The sequence below is a fragment of the Nymphaea colorata genome, chromosome 3 (assembly GCF_008831285.2).
Source record: "Nymphaea colorata isolate Beijing-Zhang1983 chromosome 3, ASM883128v2, whole genome shotgun sequence".
Taxonomy (NCBI): domain Eukaryota; kingdom Viridiplantae; phylum Streptophyta; class Magnoliopsida; order Nymphaeales; family Nymphaeaceae; genus Nymphaea; species Nymphaea colorata.
Genome location: NC_045140.1, coordinates 15,995,972 through 16,008,178, shown reverse-complemented (window position 1 = coordinate 16,008,178; position 12,207 = coordinate 15,995,972). Strand labels below are relative to the sequence as shown.

The 12,207-nt window shown below is 39.1% G+C and overlaps 2 protein-coding genes across 3 annotated transcripts; one reads left to right on the top strand and one right to left on the bottom strand.

The window, feature by feature from the left end:
- Positions 1 to 3,138, bottom strand: LOC116249670 (uncharacterized). Of its 2 annotated transcripts, none has more exons than XM_031622860.2 (4): positions 2,721 to 3,138; positions 1,080 to 1,224; positions 923 to 993; positions 1 to 674 (listed from the first exon to the last, which is right to left on the bottom strand). In XM_031622860.2, the coding sequence occupies exons 1-4, from the start codon at positions 2,949 to 2,951 to the stop codon at positions 669 to 671; spliced, it is 453 nt and encodes a 150-aa protein (XP_031478720.1). In that variant the 5' UTR covers positions 2,952 to 3,138; the 3' UTR covers positions 1 to 668. The 2 variants fall into 2 exon arrangements, with proteins under 2 accessions (XP_031478720.1, XP_031478719.1); XM_031622859.2 differs by having other exon boundaries at positions 1 to 634.
- Positions 3,139 to 3,709: 571 nt separating this feature from the next.
- LOC116251312 (peptidyl-prolyl cis-trans isomerase CYP65) lies at positions 3,710 to 10,126 on the top strand. Its single transcript, XM_031625499.2, has 10 exons — positions 3,710 to 4,178; positions 4,282 to 4,385; positions 5,951 to 6,042; positions 6,128 to 6,217; positions 6,295 to 6,370; positions 6,494 to 6,867; positions 7,007 to 7,263; positions 7,379 to 7,667; positions 9,588 to 9,692; positions 9,798 to 10,126. Exons 1-10 carry the CDS (start codon positions 3,985 to 3,987, stop codon positions 10,005 to 10,007), a joined length of 1,791 nt encoding a protein of 596 aa, XP_031481359.1. The 5' UTR covers positions 3,710 to 3,984; the 3' UTR covers positions 10,008 to 10,126.
- Positions 10,127 to 12,207: the final 2,081 nt, after the last annotated feature.

Below are 12,207 nucleotides of genomic sequence, written 5' to 3'. Positions count from 1 at the left end.
TTGAGTTCAAAAAATATTATATCACTATTAAAGAGTTCACAGATTGGATCACCAATAAAGCTACTCAATGACTAAAATGAGTTGAACAAAATTGAGCGTTAGCATTTGCAGAAGAATAACCACAGAACCTTTGAAGGATAAACTCCAACCATGAAGAAAGCTGCCCGTTGAAGCTCAATTTTCTGTTAAACCTTAAGCTAGATTGCGACTCCGGCCAGAGAATTGGTCCGTTCACTTGAATCCCCCTTTTTGATGGAATGAGGAGAACAAGGATGCAGAAGATTCTAGCGTCCGGTGCTTCAGATTTAGAATCCCATATATCCGCTCATCTGGTCCCTCATTATGCAATTCATATGAGAGTAAGTTTGATAGCACGTGTGAAGCTTTAATGCAAAGATCCACCATGTGAATTAATTTATCAACATGTCCTTCGCATTTGTTTAGCCATGGATGGAAGCCATTTCTCTCCTCGAAGCCTTTTCAGCTCTGCAACTCGAGCTTCCTCCCTTTTAGCAGCCTCTCGTTCTGCAGCAAGTCTGGATTCAAATCTTGCCAGGGCACCCTGTCGTGCTACTTCTGCTGCAGCAAATACGTCTGCACCATCAACAGCAACAGACCTAATTCGACGCTTGAACTGTAGATCCACAAAAACAGCAAGTCGAAACCTCTTAGACCTACACACAAAACAGACGTACACATAGCAAACACTGAAAAAAGAAAAGTAGAATTTATAGCTGCGACAGTCGTCAGTCGGCCTTGTCCATTTAAAAGGGTAACAACCATAATGTATCAAAAAGAATCCCAGAAACATTTGTGGGCATACTTTAAGCTGTCCTCCAGGAATTCATTCATTCTAAAATTAATCTGGTCTGAAGCTGGCTACTGCATTCATAATCCACCCCTAAATGCACAATTTACAAACCTCTTTTGATCTTTCATCAATTTCTTCATATGGAAGAATTTTTGGTCGTCTTCTTGGTGCTAAAACAGTATCTGTTGGAAACGACAAAAAATGACCATTAGAATTTACTAATATTATTGTCTTAGACACATGAAGCGGCTGGTAAGTTGAAGAGGACCTGTCTTAAAGGTCAACCCAGGAGGTGCTCGGCCGAACAGGCGAACACCACCCTCGTCTTGCTCAGGCACGCTTTTCATTTCTGTGATTGGCAATTTGACAAAAACTAAATTCCTGTCCAGAAAATCATCTAACATATTTAGAACCTGTCAATCAAGTCAAGCAAAGGATCTGTCACTTTTTCTCAAATTGCAAACAATTTTCAGCATTTGTCATCTCAGTCAAAGCACATACTACAAGTATAACAATTAACACTACTGAGACAGGACAGGAATAAAGTGTCTTTTCGTGGATAAAAGTGTTCACCGTGCAGCATATGCGAATGTGGAAAACTAACAAGCACAGTTTCAATTTTTCCGTCAAACGTTTTCTTCTTAGCTCTTTCTTAAGAGCAATTAGTAGGAAGGAGAGAAAAAAAGGAATATATGACCATATGAAAACTAACCTGATCAGGTAAAATGATTTGTGTTCTTAATGTATGAGAAATGTGTGAAGGAACCATTGATGAATTTTACACATGGAAACACACAAAAAGAACATGAAGTCCAGTTATTGTTTGATAGCCTGCTGCAAGTAACAGTTCTGGGACAAACTTGACAGTGTAAAACTGCGCAATAAGATTTCTTGTGGGCAAAGAAAATTATAGAATAACAGGATAAGCATCTCAATCTCCTATATAAATTATGTAACTTGTGATAGATTAAACTAAAGGTCAAAGAAGCGTTTGCATTTTGAACAGCTATGGCAAAACCAAATATTGAGAGGCAGTACTGAGTGCGAGCAGGCAGGACTTCCAAATGAAGGGCAAGACCTTGGCTCATCGGAGCTATGCCCCAAATGTGAAAAGTGAGAGAGCAAGATTTGGATGCGCGACCTCCCAAGTGCAAATGGGCATGCTACAAGCAAAGACTCTTTTCTTATTGAATGCCATGTAAAAGCAGTATACACATAAATAATGTTTCATAGCAACACGACCTGAGATGGGTTTGAATTTGGGACCACGTAGTCATGCATTTGCCTAGTTTGCAGAACAGGGTCACGATTAGTAACCTAAGCTCGCCATTCTCTTATGCTATTGGATTTGTTTTGGGGCAATCCAGGGCGATCAAGAGTGGCGGTCAGCATAAGACCATCCTTCCTAAATTCCTAGCTTCTTCACTGCCCAGTCTTCCAACACAACCGCCACTGAAATAGAAGCAGAAGCTGGGGTCTAATCCGTTCTCTTTAGCGGTGCACCAGCAGTTTCCCATCATCAACCCATTATATTTTCTGTTTCTTTTCCACAGGAAAACAACTAACTGATATGAGACATCAATTTCCTTTTTTTTCATCTAAGCACTGATCTTGAAAATGGTGGCATTCCATGTATTTCGAACCACTCTGCCTCCTAGAGGTTGTTCAGTTTAACATATTTACTAATCAGAGGAACATGGGAATTCGCACTGGAATAAACAATGTCATTTTCCAACTTTTAATACTCAATGTGGACCTTCAAAAAACTTAGCATGGTATGATGGCAGAAGCACGAATACGAGGAAACACAATTGTGGAAGTAGAAGTGGTCAAGAAATACGTGCGTGCTTCAACGTACAGAAAAAAGGAGAAAGAAGGCGGCGACATTCGTAAAGGGTATATGGAAGACCTTTAGCTTGTGGGGATTCGGAGGTCGCGGCTTTGAGTCCTCATCCCCGCTACTGTCGGAGTGGGTGTCATCCCCTTCGCCGTGATTCTTCTTCCGCGTTTTCTGAGAGGCTGCTACAGTGAGGGAAGGAACAGAGGCATCCACCGCTATGGAATTGATCGCTGACCGCCACTCTTCGTCGCCGTCCTCCTCGCCGCTGCTGCTGTCATCCCTCAACGCCTCCTTCTTCATCGTCCCTCTCTCCTCTTTCTCTCTCACTCTCGCGGAATAATGATCGAGACTCAAGGCAGATCACTTTCTGTAGACAAGTACCACTTGAGCCCGCTAAATACATGCCTGGTACTCTCCAAGACCCATTAACAAGGAAAAGGTTCTCACAATCGTAACGTATTCAGACGGAGACCTCATTGTTTTCCACTCTAGGGCAAAGAGTTGCAGTTATCTTTTCCCGTTGGCTAGTGTTGTAATAATCGGTTTTCGGTGAATCGGTTTTCGGTGAATCGGCCGATTCACATATTCAACTGAACCAGTTGTGAATCGGCAAAACATTTAAAATTTTTGTTGTTTAAAAAAAGGAAAAATACTAAAAAAATTATCAAAACAGAAAATTTTAAAACATTAAATCAATTTGATTCAGGATAATTCTAATATCACTGGTAAGGTTGGACATTAACTCTAAACAGATTGAGTTTAATTTTGAATTTTTATTACTTTTCGTTGTCATTTATCATTTATCTTCTTAGGTACGATTAATATTTTTTTTGACGATCCACACCTAATTCACCCGAATCGCGTATCGAACGATTCACCAATTCAGCGGACCTCACCGATTCAGTTCTAAACCGATCTTAATGACACTGTTAAATTGTTTTAAAAAAATAACTTGCAAAATTTTATGTAAATCTCAAATAATAAGCACTGGGGCAAGAACCGAACGCATTTGAATTGAGCCGTGTGGGAAGAACTTATCGATGTCAAGTCAAGAACCGGGCCGTGCCGATCGGTCGACTCCGCTCAAGTGCGAGCCGCCTTATGAAACCAGCGGTCATCTTCCTTGGAGGCGGCAAAGACGGATTATGCTCTCTTGGCGCTCAATCGCTTCTACTCTGAGTCTCCTAGGAAGAAAGAAAGGAGCGAGAAGCGTGCTTTCGGAGAGAGAGAGAGGTAGACAAAGAGGGGCGGCAGTGACTGCGGGGAGTCGTTTGTAGGAGAGGTTGGGAAGGAGGAGGAAGAAGGAAAAGGGGGCGGAGAGGGTGGTGAAGAGATGGGGAAGAAGCAGCATAGTAAGGATAGGATGTTCATAACGAAGACGGAGTGGGCAACGGAGTGGGGTGGAGCCAAACCCAAGGACAGGGACAAGACTCCCTTCAAGCGGCTTCCTTTCTACTGCTGTTCCATTTCCTTCACGCCCTTTGAAAACCCAGTCTGCACTGACGACGGCAGCGTCTTTGACGTAATGTGCGGTGCCTCCCTGTCTGTCTGTCTGTCTATATCGCGTTTGACCGATCATTGATTTGGGTTTGTGTTTATTGTGATTGTTTTTTTTTTCTCTCTCCCGAAGGAATGTGGTGCCCTACATCAATAAATATGGGAAGCATCCTGTGACAGGGAAGCCGTTGAAGGTGGCAGATCTCATCGACCTCCATTTTCACAAAAACTCCGATGGTAGGTTCTCCTCCTTCCTCCTTTCTCTCTGTTCTATGATTGTTTTCGAATTGTGGTATTTCATGGTGATTCATTGGTTTTTCTATTTTGGAAGATTGTTACGTTTCTTTATCTATATTGATGTTAGGGCCTGTGGTTTTCCGTTCTTATCCCTTTTCTGGGTAAAGCAACAGTTATTTTGATATCCTGCAGAAAATTTGTCGTTAGAATAAGTGTGAGGATTTGTTTAGTATTTTGGTTGCCCTTAGATTTGAGACAAAGTAAGCTAAAATCAAGTACCAAGGGGGAGAATTTTGTCAATGGAAGTGGTGTAGCTTGGCCTTGTGAGTATAAAACATTAGAACCATCTGTCATAGAACGTCAATGTGAACCGGTTGACAATTAGGAGCAATAGAAAGTTGGCACGTATTTCTGGGTACTAGGCTTACCGCTGAGCATGGGTCAAGTTTCCGTTGTACCACTGAGTTTAAAAGGTAGGCGTATATAGTGAATAAGGAGTGGTAAAGTGTTTACGATGCACATGCCGACATATTCCCTTTTCAGAGTTTTTCTCATCGGTCCTACTCTTGCTCGATGCATCACTGCCCATTTTTCGTTTGTTTCCATGTAGAGATAATTTTTTTTTTATAATTACTGGCTGAAGCGAGTGTTCCTAATCTCAGGTTAAGTTGAAAAAGCAATATGGGAAGCAAAACTGAAGAACAAGCTTTTTTGAAGTTATCATGACTCGGGAAGTGGAATTTGATTGAAAGTTAAAACACACATACCTTATCGAGCAATATTGAACTAAAAGCTAGAACTAAAGACTACAGAATGCCTAGTAGATCAGACTGATTGGAATATATGATCCATGTTACTGGTGAAACAGGAAAAGATCAAAGTTAAGTTCATAAAAATAAAATGCACATTAAACAAAATTAAGTTCATAAGAATAAAAATGCACATTAATAAAAAATTAAGTTCATAAGAATAACAATGCACATTAATAAAAAATTAAGTTCATAAGAATAACAATGCACATTCATAAACTGAAAGTTTAGGAACAATCAGAGAGAGCTTGTGAATAGATGCTTGGGGCTGCTTTGGTTTTGAAATTGGATCCTTGTGATTATGTTAGCTAAGATTGGTTTGTTCAGTAGTAACAGCCAACACAGTCCACTATTAAGAGCAGCTTTACCTTCAAACTGATTCAGGAGCAGGCACAAAGCTGTTGCGTCTAGTTCAATAGTTTTATGGTTTACATGACAAATGGGGCTTGTGAAGTTTGATTCCTTTGCTTTTGACCTCTTTGTGAGTGCATAGAAATGCTAGAACCTTAGCATATTAAGTGAAAGTGACACACTAGGTACCTTGAAGGTGGTATGATTTTACATGGTGGAATGCACCAAAATTGCTGAATACTAAAGGAACAAGAGAACGAAACAGAGGAAGGTAAAATTTGTGAATTGATTTTTATCGCTGTTGTACTCTCTGAAAACACATGAAATTTTATTTTGTGAAATTGAGAAAAAAGGGTCCTCAAGAATTCAAGATCCAAGAGTTCATCTGATTTTGTTTCATCACAGGGGAGTATCATTGCCCAGTTTTAAATAAAGCCTTTACAGAGTTTACACATATAGTTGCTGTGAAGACTACAGGAAATGTTTTCTCATATGAGGTATGTTTTCCTCTTTATACAATGTCTTTGATTTGGTTTACATTTTAGCTTTTGTTTGACTACAAAATTTATGCTATCTTTTCAGGCAGTACGAGAGCTTAATATCAAACCAAAAAACTGGAAGGAACTTCTTACAGATGAACCTTTCACAAAAGATGACATCATAACTATCCAAGTGTGAAATTATGTCTATCATGTCCCTTTGCTATATTTAAGAAACCCACTTCTAACCTTGTTCTTTTTTATCTACAGAACCCTAATGCTCTTGATGTGAAGGTTCTGGGGGATTTTGATCATGTTAAGAATAGTCTTGCTGTTGATGATGAAGGTGAATATATCCAATCTCAGAATTCATCAGACTAAATAGAACAATTATGTTTTTATTGCTTCTGACTTCCATGGTTTGTCAAGCATTTCTCTTGATTGTTAACTAATTTTTTAACATAAACAGAGCTGAAGAAAATGCGTGAGGACCCACTTTATAACATAAATGCAGCTGGTGACATAAAGCAAATGCTGAAAGAGCTGGGAACTGACAAAGGAAAAGAAGCAGCACTACATGGTGGTGGTGGTAAAAAAGCTCAAAGCGAACGAGCTGCTGCACTTGCTGTCATTTTATCTGTTCGATCTAAGATTAAGGATGACAAAAAGTCAAGCTCAAGTTCAGAATCCAAGACCACCCAATCATTTAGTATAGTAGATGCAGCTTCTGCTTCAGTACATGGAAGAAGTGCTGAGGCTGCTAAAGCTGCATCAAGTGATAAGACTGCTGCACGTATAGCATTGCACATTGCTGGTGAACGTGTGCCTGTTAATGCAAAGATGGTCAGTTTTTTGGATATATTTTCCTTCTGCAGTTATTTTTGTATAATAGATACCAAATTGATGTTTAAAATTTAGACATAAGTTTGTTGCTTTGCTTGTTGCCTTTTTGTCCATGTTTTGAAACACTAAATGCTGACAGGTTAAAAGCAGTTTCACTACTGGAGCTGCCTCACGATCCTTCACTTCTACAAGTTATGATCCAGTCACAAAGAACGAGTTCGAATATGTAAAAGTTGAAAAAAATCCTAAAAAGAAAGGTTATGTTCAACTGCATACAACACATGGAGATTTGAACATTGAGCTTCATTGTGATATAACGCCCCGTGCATGTGAAAACTTTATCACTCTTTGTGAACGTGGATATTATGATGGCGTACCTTTCCACCGAAGTATCCGGTGTGTTTCTTACCTTTGTTACTGTAGTTTTTTCTTTTTTAAAGATATCATTTCCCCCTTTCCTTTGTATCTCAACCCATTTGGAACATTGGCATATTTTGGTGTTCTTTTGCAGGAATTTCATGATACAAGGTGGTGATCCAACAGGTACAGGAAAGGGTGGAGAATCTATATGGGGAAAACCTTTCAAGGATGAATTGAACTCAAAATTAGCCCATTCCGAAAGAGGGATTGTCAGTATGGCGAATAGTGGACCCCATACCAATGGATCTCAATTTTTCATCTTATACAAGTCTGCAAAGCATCTGAATGGAAAGCATACTGTATTTGGTAGAGTTGTAGGTGGACTGACCACACTTGCTGCTATGGAGAAGGTTCCCGTAGACGATAATGACCGACCTCTGGTAATCTGGCATCTAGATATTTGACATTCAATTTCTGTCTTCAACTACGTATTGCAAGACACTAGACACATTTGAGTATTCATTTTCTGTCTTTGACTACTTACTGTGGTACCATGATTTGTCATGTGGCTACAAGAATTTTTGCATGTTAATGTTCTGTTTGTTCTTTGCGTCTCCATCTAAATTCTCTACTAGAGTTATTATATGATCAGTTTCAAGCAGAGAAATAGGTGGCACGAGCTAAGGTATAGCTTAGGCCTTAGGGTGGTGCATGGGCTCTCTAAGTCTAGATCGTGTTCGTTTGTTTTGGCTGGCTGGCAAAACCAGTAAACTAGCTTGATCGTTCTCTTCAGGCACCTCCATCTCCATCAAGAATTTCAGTGAAACTTGTGTTTATCTTAGTAAATCAAGTTATTTATTTGTTATGCATTGTGGCACAAACCTTAGATGTATCATGCTTCGGATACCTGGATCTTTATCTATATTTGAATATCAACAGAAAGACCAAAATGTTGCATTTTTCCCTCCAAAAGGAAGTTTTGTCCTGGATTCTTTGTCAGTGCTTGTGGGTTTGCTGGCATTTGTCAATTGGTATGAGACTATAAAGAACATAAAATTAACAGAAAAAGAGAAAAATCCGAGTAATTTATGTATGTGTTTTCACCATTCTGAATTTCATTCAAACAATAAGCGAGTACTTTTTGGTAAATTTCTTGTGCATTTCCTTCTCGATGATAAATGATAATAGTAACTGAGTCTGGAAATTATAGCCAATGCTTGGTATCGTCTTTTAATGTAAATTGGGACATGGTGAACCTATGAACATCATTTGCAAAGTTATTGATTTTTACAAGAAAATATTTCTCTAGAAACTGATCAACAGGATGGTATGGTTCTTCATGACTAAAGGCCAGCATAGGGATGGAATATTTGAATAGCGATGGCTTTAATCTCTATTGGTCGGCTTCTACTATGTGGTATTAATTTCAGAGATCTATCTATTTGGACATGTTAGACATGTCGAAATTGTTTGGATTCTTTAAACTTGTGGTACACAAGTTGTCAAGTAAATAAATAGTGCAATCTACTTTAAGAGAAAAGCAAAACTTCTGAACTCTCCAATTAGGAAAACTGTTTAGAAGAGAAGTTGGTCAATTTAGGAACACCCCTATACTACAGCTTGAACTAAAATGGGTGCTCGTCTTAATAAAATATGCCGAAGTTTATCTAATTGGTGAGTTTGAACTTTGAACTACAAAAGAGCACAGAGCAGTAAAAATGTGACATAAATAGTAGAAAGGATATTCGTGAATTTGGCAGTGTTCAAAACTGCTTGAAGAGCTTCTGCTGGTCATGGCAGTCATTCACTTGTTTTTAAGGAATCTAACGCTATGTTTAGCTTTGCAATATTCTGTCTGACATATAAATTTTATGTTAGTTTGCTTAGTGGTTCAGGTTTTATTCTTATAAATATAATAATTCTTGTGCATTCAGTTTCTCCACGTTCCACGTTGGTTGAGAATGGTCTCAGTTGATAGCGAAGTTCCATTTTCATTTTTATGAAAATAAGTTGTGTAAATTGTTAATTGATAGAAGATAATACCAATATTACAAGTTATGTGTTATGACTTGTATCATAACTACAAAAAATGATACTTATATAATATTATACTATAGCATCACAAAAATCACGTGTAGCTCTTGTACTGCTGAAACACATGAATGCCCCTTAGTTTATCTCCTTTTCAAATGTTTCTTCGTGGACGTTGGGAGCCGTATCCTAGACAACTATAAAGGGCATCTCTCTCTCTCTCTCGCTCTGTGTGTGTGTGTGTGTGTGTGTCTTGTTTGTAAGTGTGCATGTACAGTTGGGTACCATTGATCTAGATCTGTTGACAATGTTTTTAAAATTTTGTGCAGGAGGATATAAAACTTGTAAGTGTTACTGTGTTTGTCAACCCTTACACTGAACCAGATGAAGAAGAAGAAAAGCAAGTTGCTGAAGGAATTGTTGATGAAGAGAACGTGAGCTTTAATTGCTAAAAGTCTAGTAGTTTTAAATTTTTTTTATGCTTGCTGATATTATTTCAATTAGATGATTCTATTCACTCGGAAATTTGTGTATTGTAGGATAAAGTCGGTTCATGGTATAGCAATCCCAGAGCGGGTGTAGCAGAACCTTCTGTTTCAGGCAATGGGGTAGGAAAGTATTTAAAAGCCCGGACTGCCAAGACCGAAACTGCCATTGATGTTGGCTTATCAGAGAATGGCTCTAAGAAGAAACAGAAAGTAGAATCTTCAGCTTCAGCAATTGAATTTAAGGATTTCTCTGCTTGGTAAGATTCCTCGTGCTGTAACGGAGGTCTCATTAGGGTGAAAATAAACCCATTTTCATGTGAATTATGTACCATAGCCATTGTTGTAGCGGAATGAAAATGCTAATAAATTTGTTTAGCACATCTTCTTTGATCAACTTATAGTGAGAGAAGTGTCAGATGGTTTTGTCACCTTAGAGTTAAAATTAAGGACCTGAATGCGGCTGATTCAAGACGGGAAGAGTGCTGCTGCTTTACTATATACTAGATTAGTCGCCGTATTGGATATAATAGTGATAGAAGCATGAGCATCTCATTGGAAAGATCTTCCTGAAACCTTCTAATAGTGAAATATCTTAGTGCTGAAGTTTCTTGAGATCTTGAAGATACAATTTGCTGCTTTTTTGTTTTGAACCTCAATTCTGTGCTTCCTCTTTTCTTGTATACTCATTACTCTGTTATTTGAGTTCCTGCCAAGGACAAACATTTTCGTTCGGAACATCCGGCACAAGGTTTTTGCAGTCGTGGAGCACAACATTTGAGAGGATCCATAATTAGACCATGTTCTTTCTGGCTGGGAAGGTCTCGTGAAACGTGTGATACAAAAAAGGCACTTAGGTACCTTTGTCCTCCGGGTGTGGGTGCAGGTGTAACATTTTCCAAAAAAGCATTGGTGAGAGCCATGATATATATAGTTATATCTAAACTACCAAAAATTGTTTACAACTAATAAAAGTTTATGAGTTTATCAATAGTTTAATGGAAAAGACAGCAACTCGTTTGTTGCTACACCCAAGTTGCACCTGAAGAGCACCCAAGCACCACCCGACACGACTTTTTTTGAAGAGTTTTACCAAAAGCTCTAATTCAAGGAATTTCTACTGATCCTTCTGCACATCTGCTTCTGAGTTGGAGGTGGCTCTCAAGTTGTAGATGTCATGAAGTCTTCAGGGAGGTCATGAATGGAATTTTTGATTTGGTGAGTGATGGGGAATGGCTCTCTCTAGTTTATCATCATGAAAAACTTTAGACACATTGATGGGGTCTGTGCTCTCATATTCCTGAACCACCATAATCTTCAACTGCATGTTGAACCCTGTTCGTCTTTTGGGCGGGTTTGGTCTATGCTTATGCGTTAGGTACACAACCAGTCAGATAAATCTCTTACGCAATGGTAAACATATTGGCATATTAATCCATGGGAACTATATTCGTTCATCATATAGTCAATAATCTAGATGTCTTTTTTGGTTGTGGAAGTGATCTTTCTTTTTTCCTGTCGAGAAAGGATTGTAGCCTATACACATTTGGAAGCCACAATGACTGTCTCAACTCTCGGGCAGAAACCTCAGACCCCAGGCTTGAACTCCTTGGAGCATAAAAGTAGAACCTTTTTAGCTATACTTTCTCGATTTTCAGGGGTGTGCACCTATAAGAGGAACTTACTGCAAAGATAAACACTAGTGAGATGAGATCTGAACCATGACTGTTAGCCTGACAGTGAAGGAGGTCCATTAGAACAAGTGGACAAGTCTTGCGTTACACCAGCTTCTTTGCAGTTGTGCTTCTTCTTTGAGTGCTCTGACACGCCATTGAAAGTTGCGAGTGAAAGAGGAAGAATGGGAAAGTGCACCACCACTGATGGTGGATCGAGATAGTAGTGCGGTAGTAGGTGTAGTGTCTACCTGATAAGGCGGTTCGACTTGGGAGTCAATAAAAGCAACATCAAGGTTTGTGTTTGTTTGGTGTCCATCACCTATGATCGAGCCCGATACAGGTTGATGCCACTAAAAAGAATGATAATAATTCAGAAGTAGCAGAAATTGCTTTTGAAATTGCTTTCCTCTTTCTAGTGCCACTACCAGGCTACCACTTAGGCAAAGCAGAAAATGAAAACCCCCCTTTTAAGACTATGGATGCAAGCATGCTCCCAAATGAAAAACTTCCAAATCTGAAACAGTAACTTCTTGTTTTACTCCATTCAGCCACAAGAACCTGAGTGCACTTTTTAGGAATAAAAAACAAACAGAACAAAAAAACAAGAGAGAAGGAACAGATCTGCCTGCTCCTAAGGTCTAGAGGCCTGCCACACCCGATCTGTTCATAGCTGAATATTTCTAAAAGTGCGACTCAGATCCATCTCCAATTGCCTAGCAGTCCAACACCACCTATCCCTTTCACTATGTTGTAATCTTACTCTCTGTCATGCCCATTCGTTGTTATCC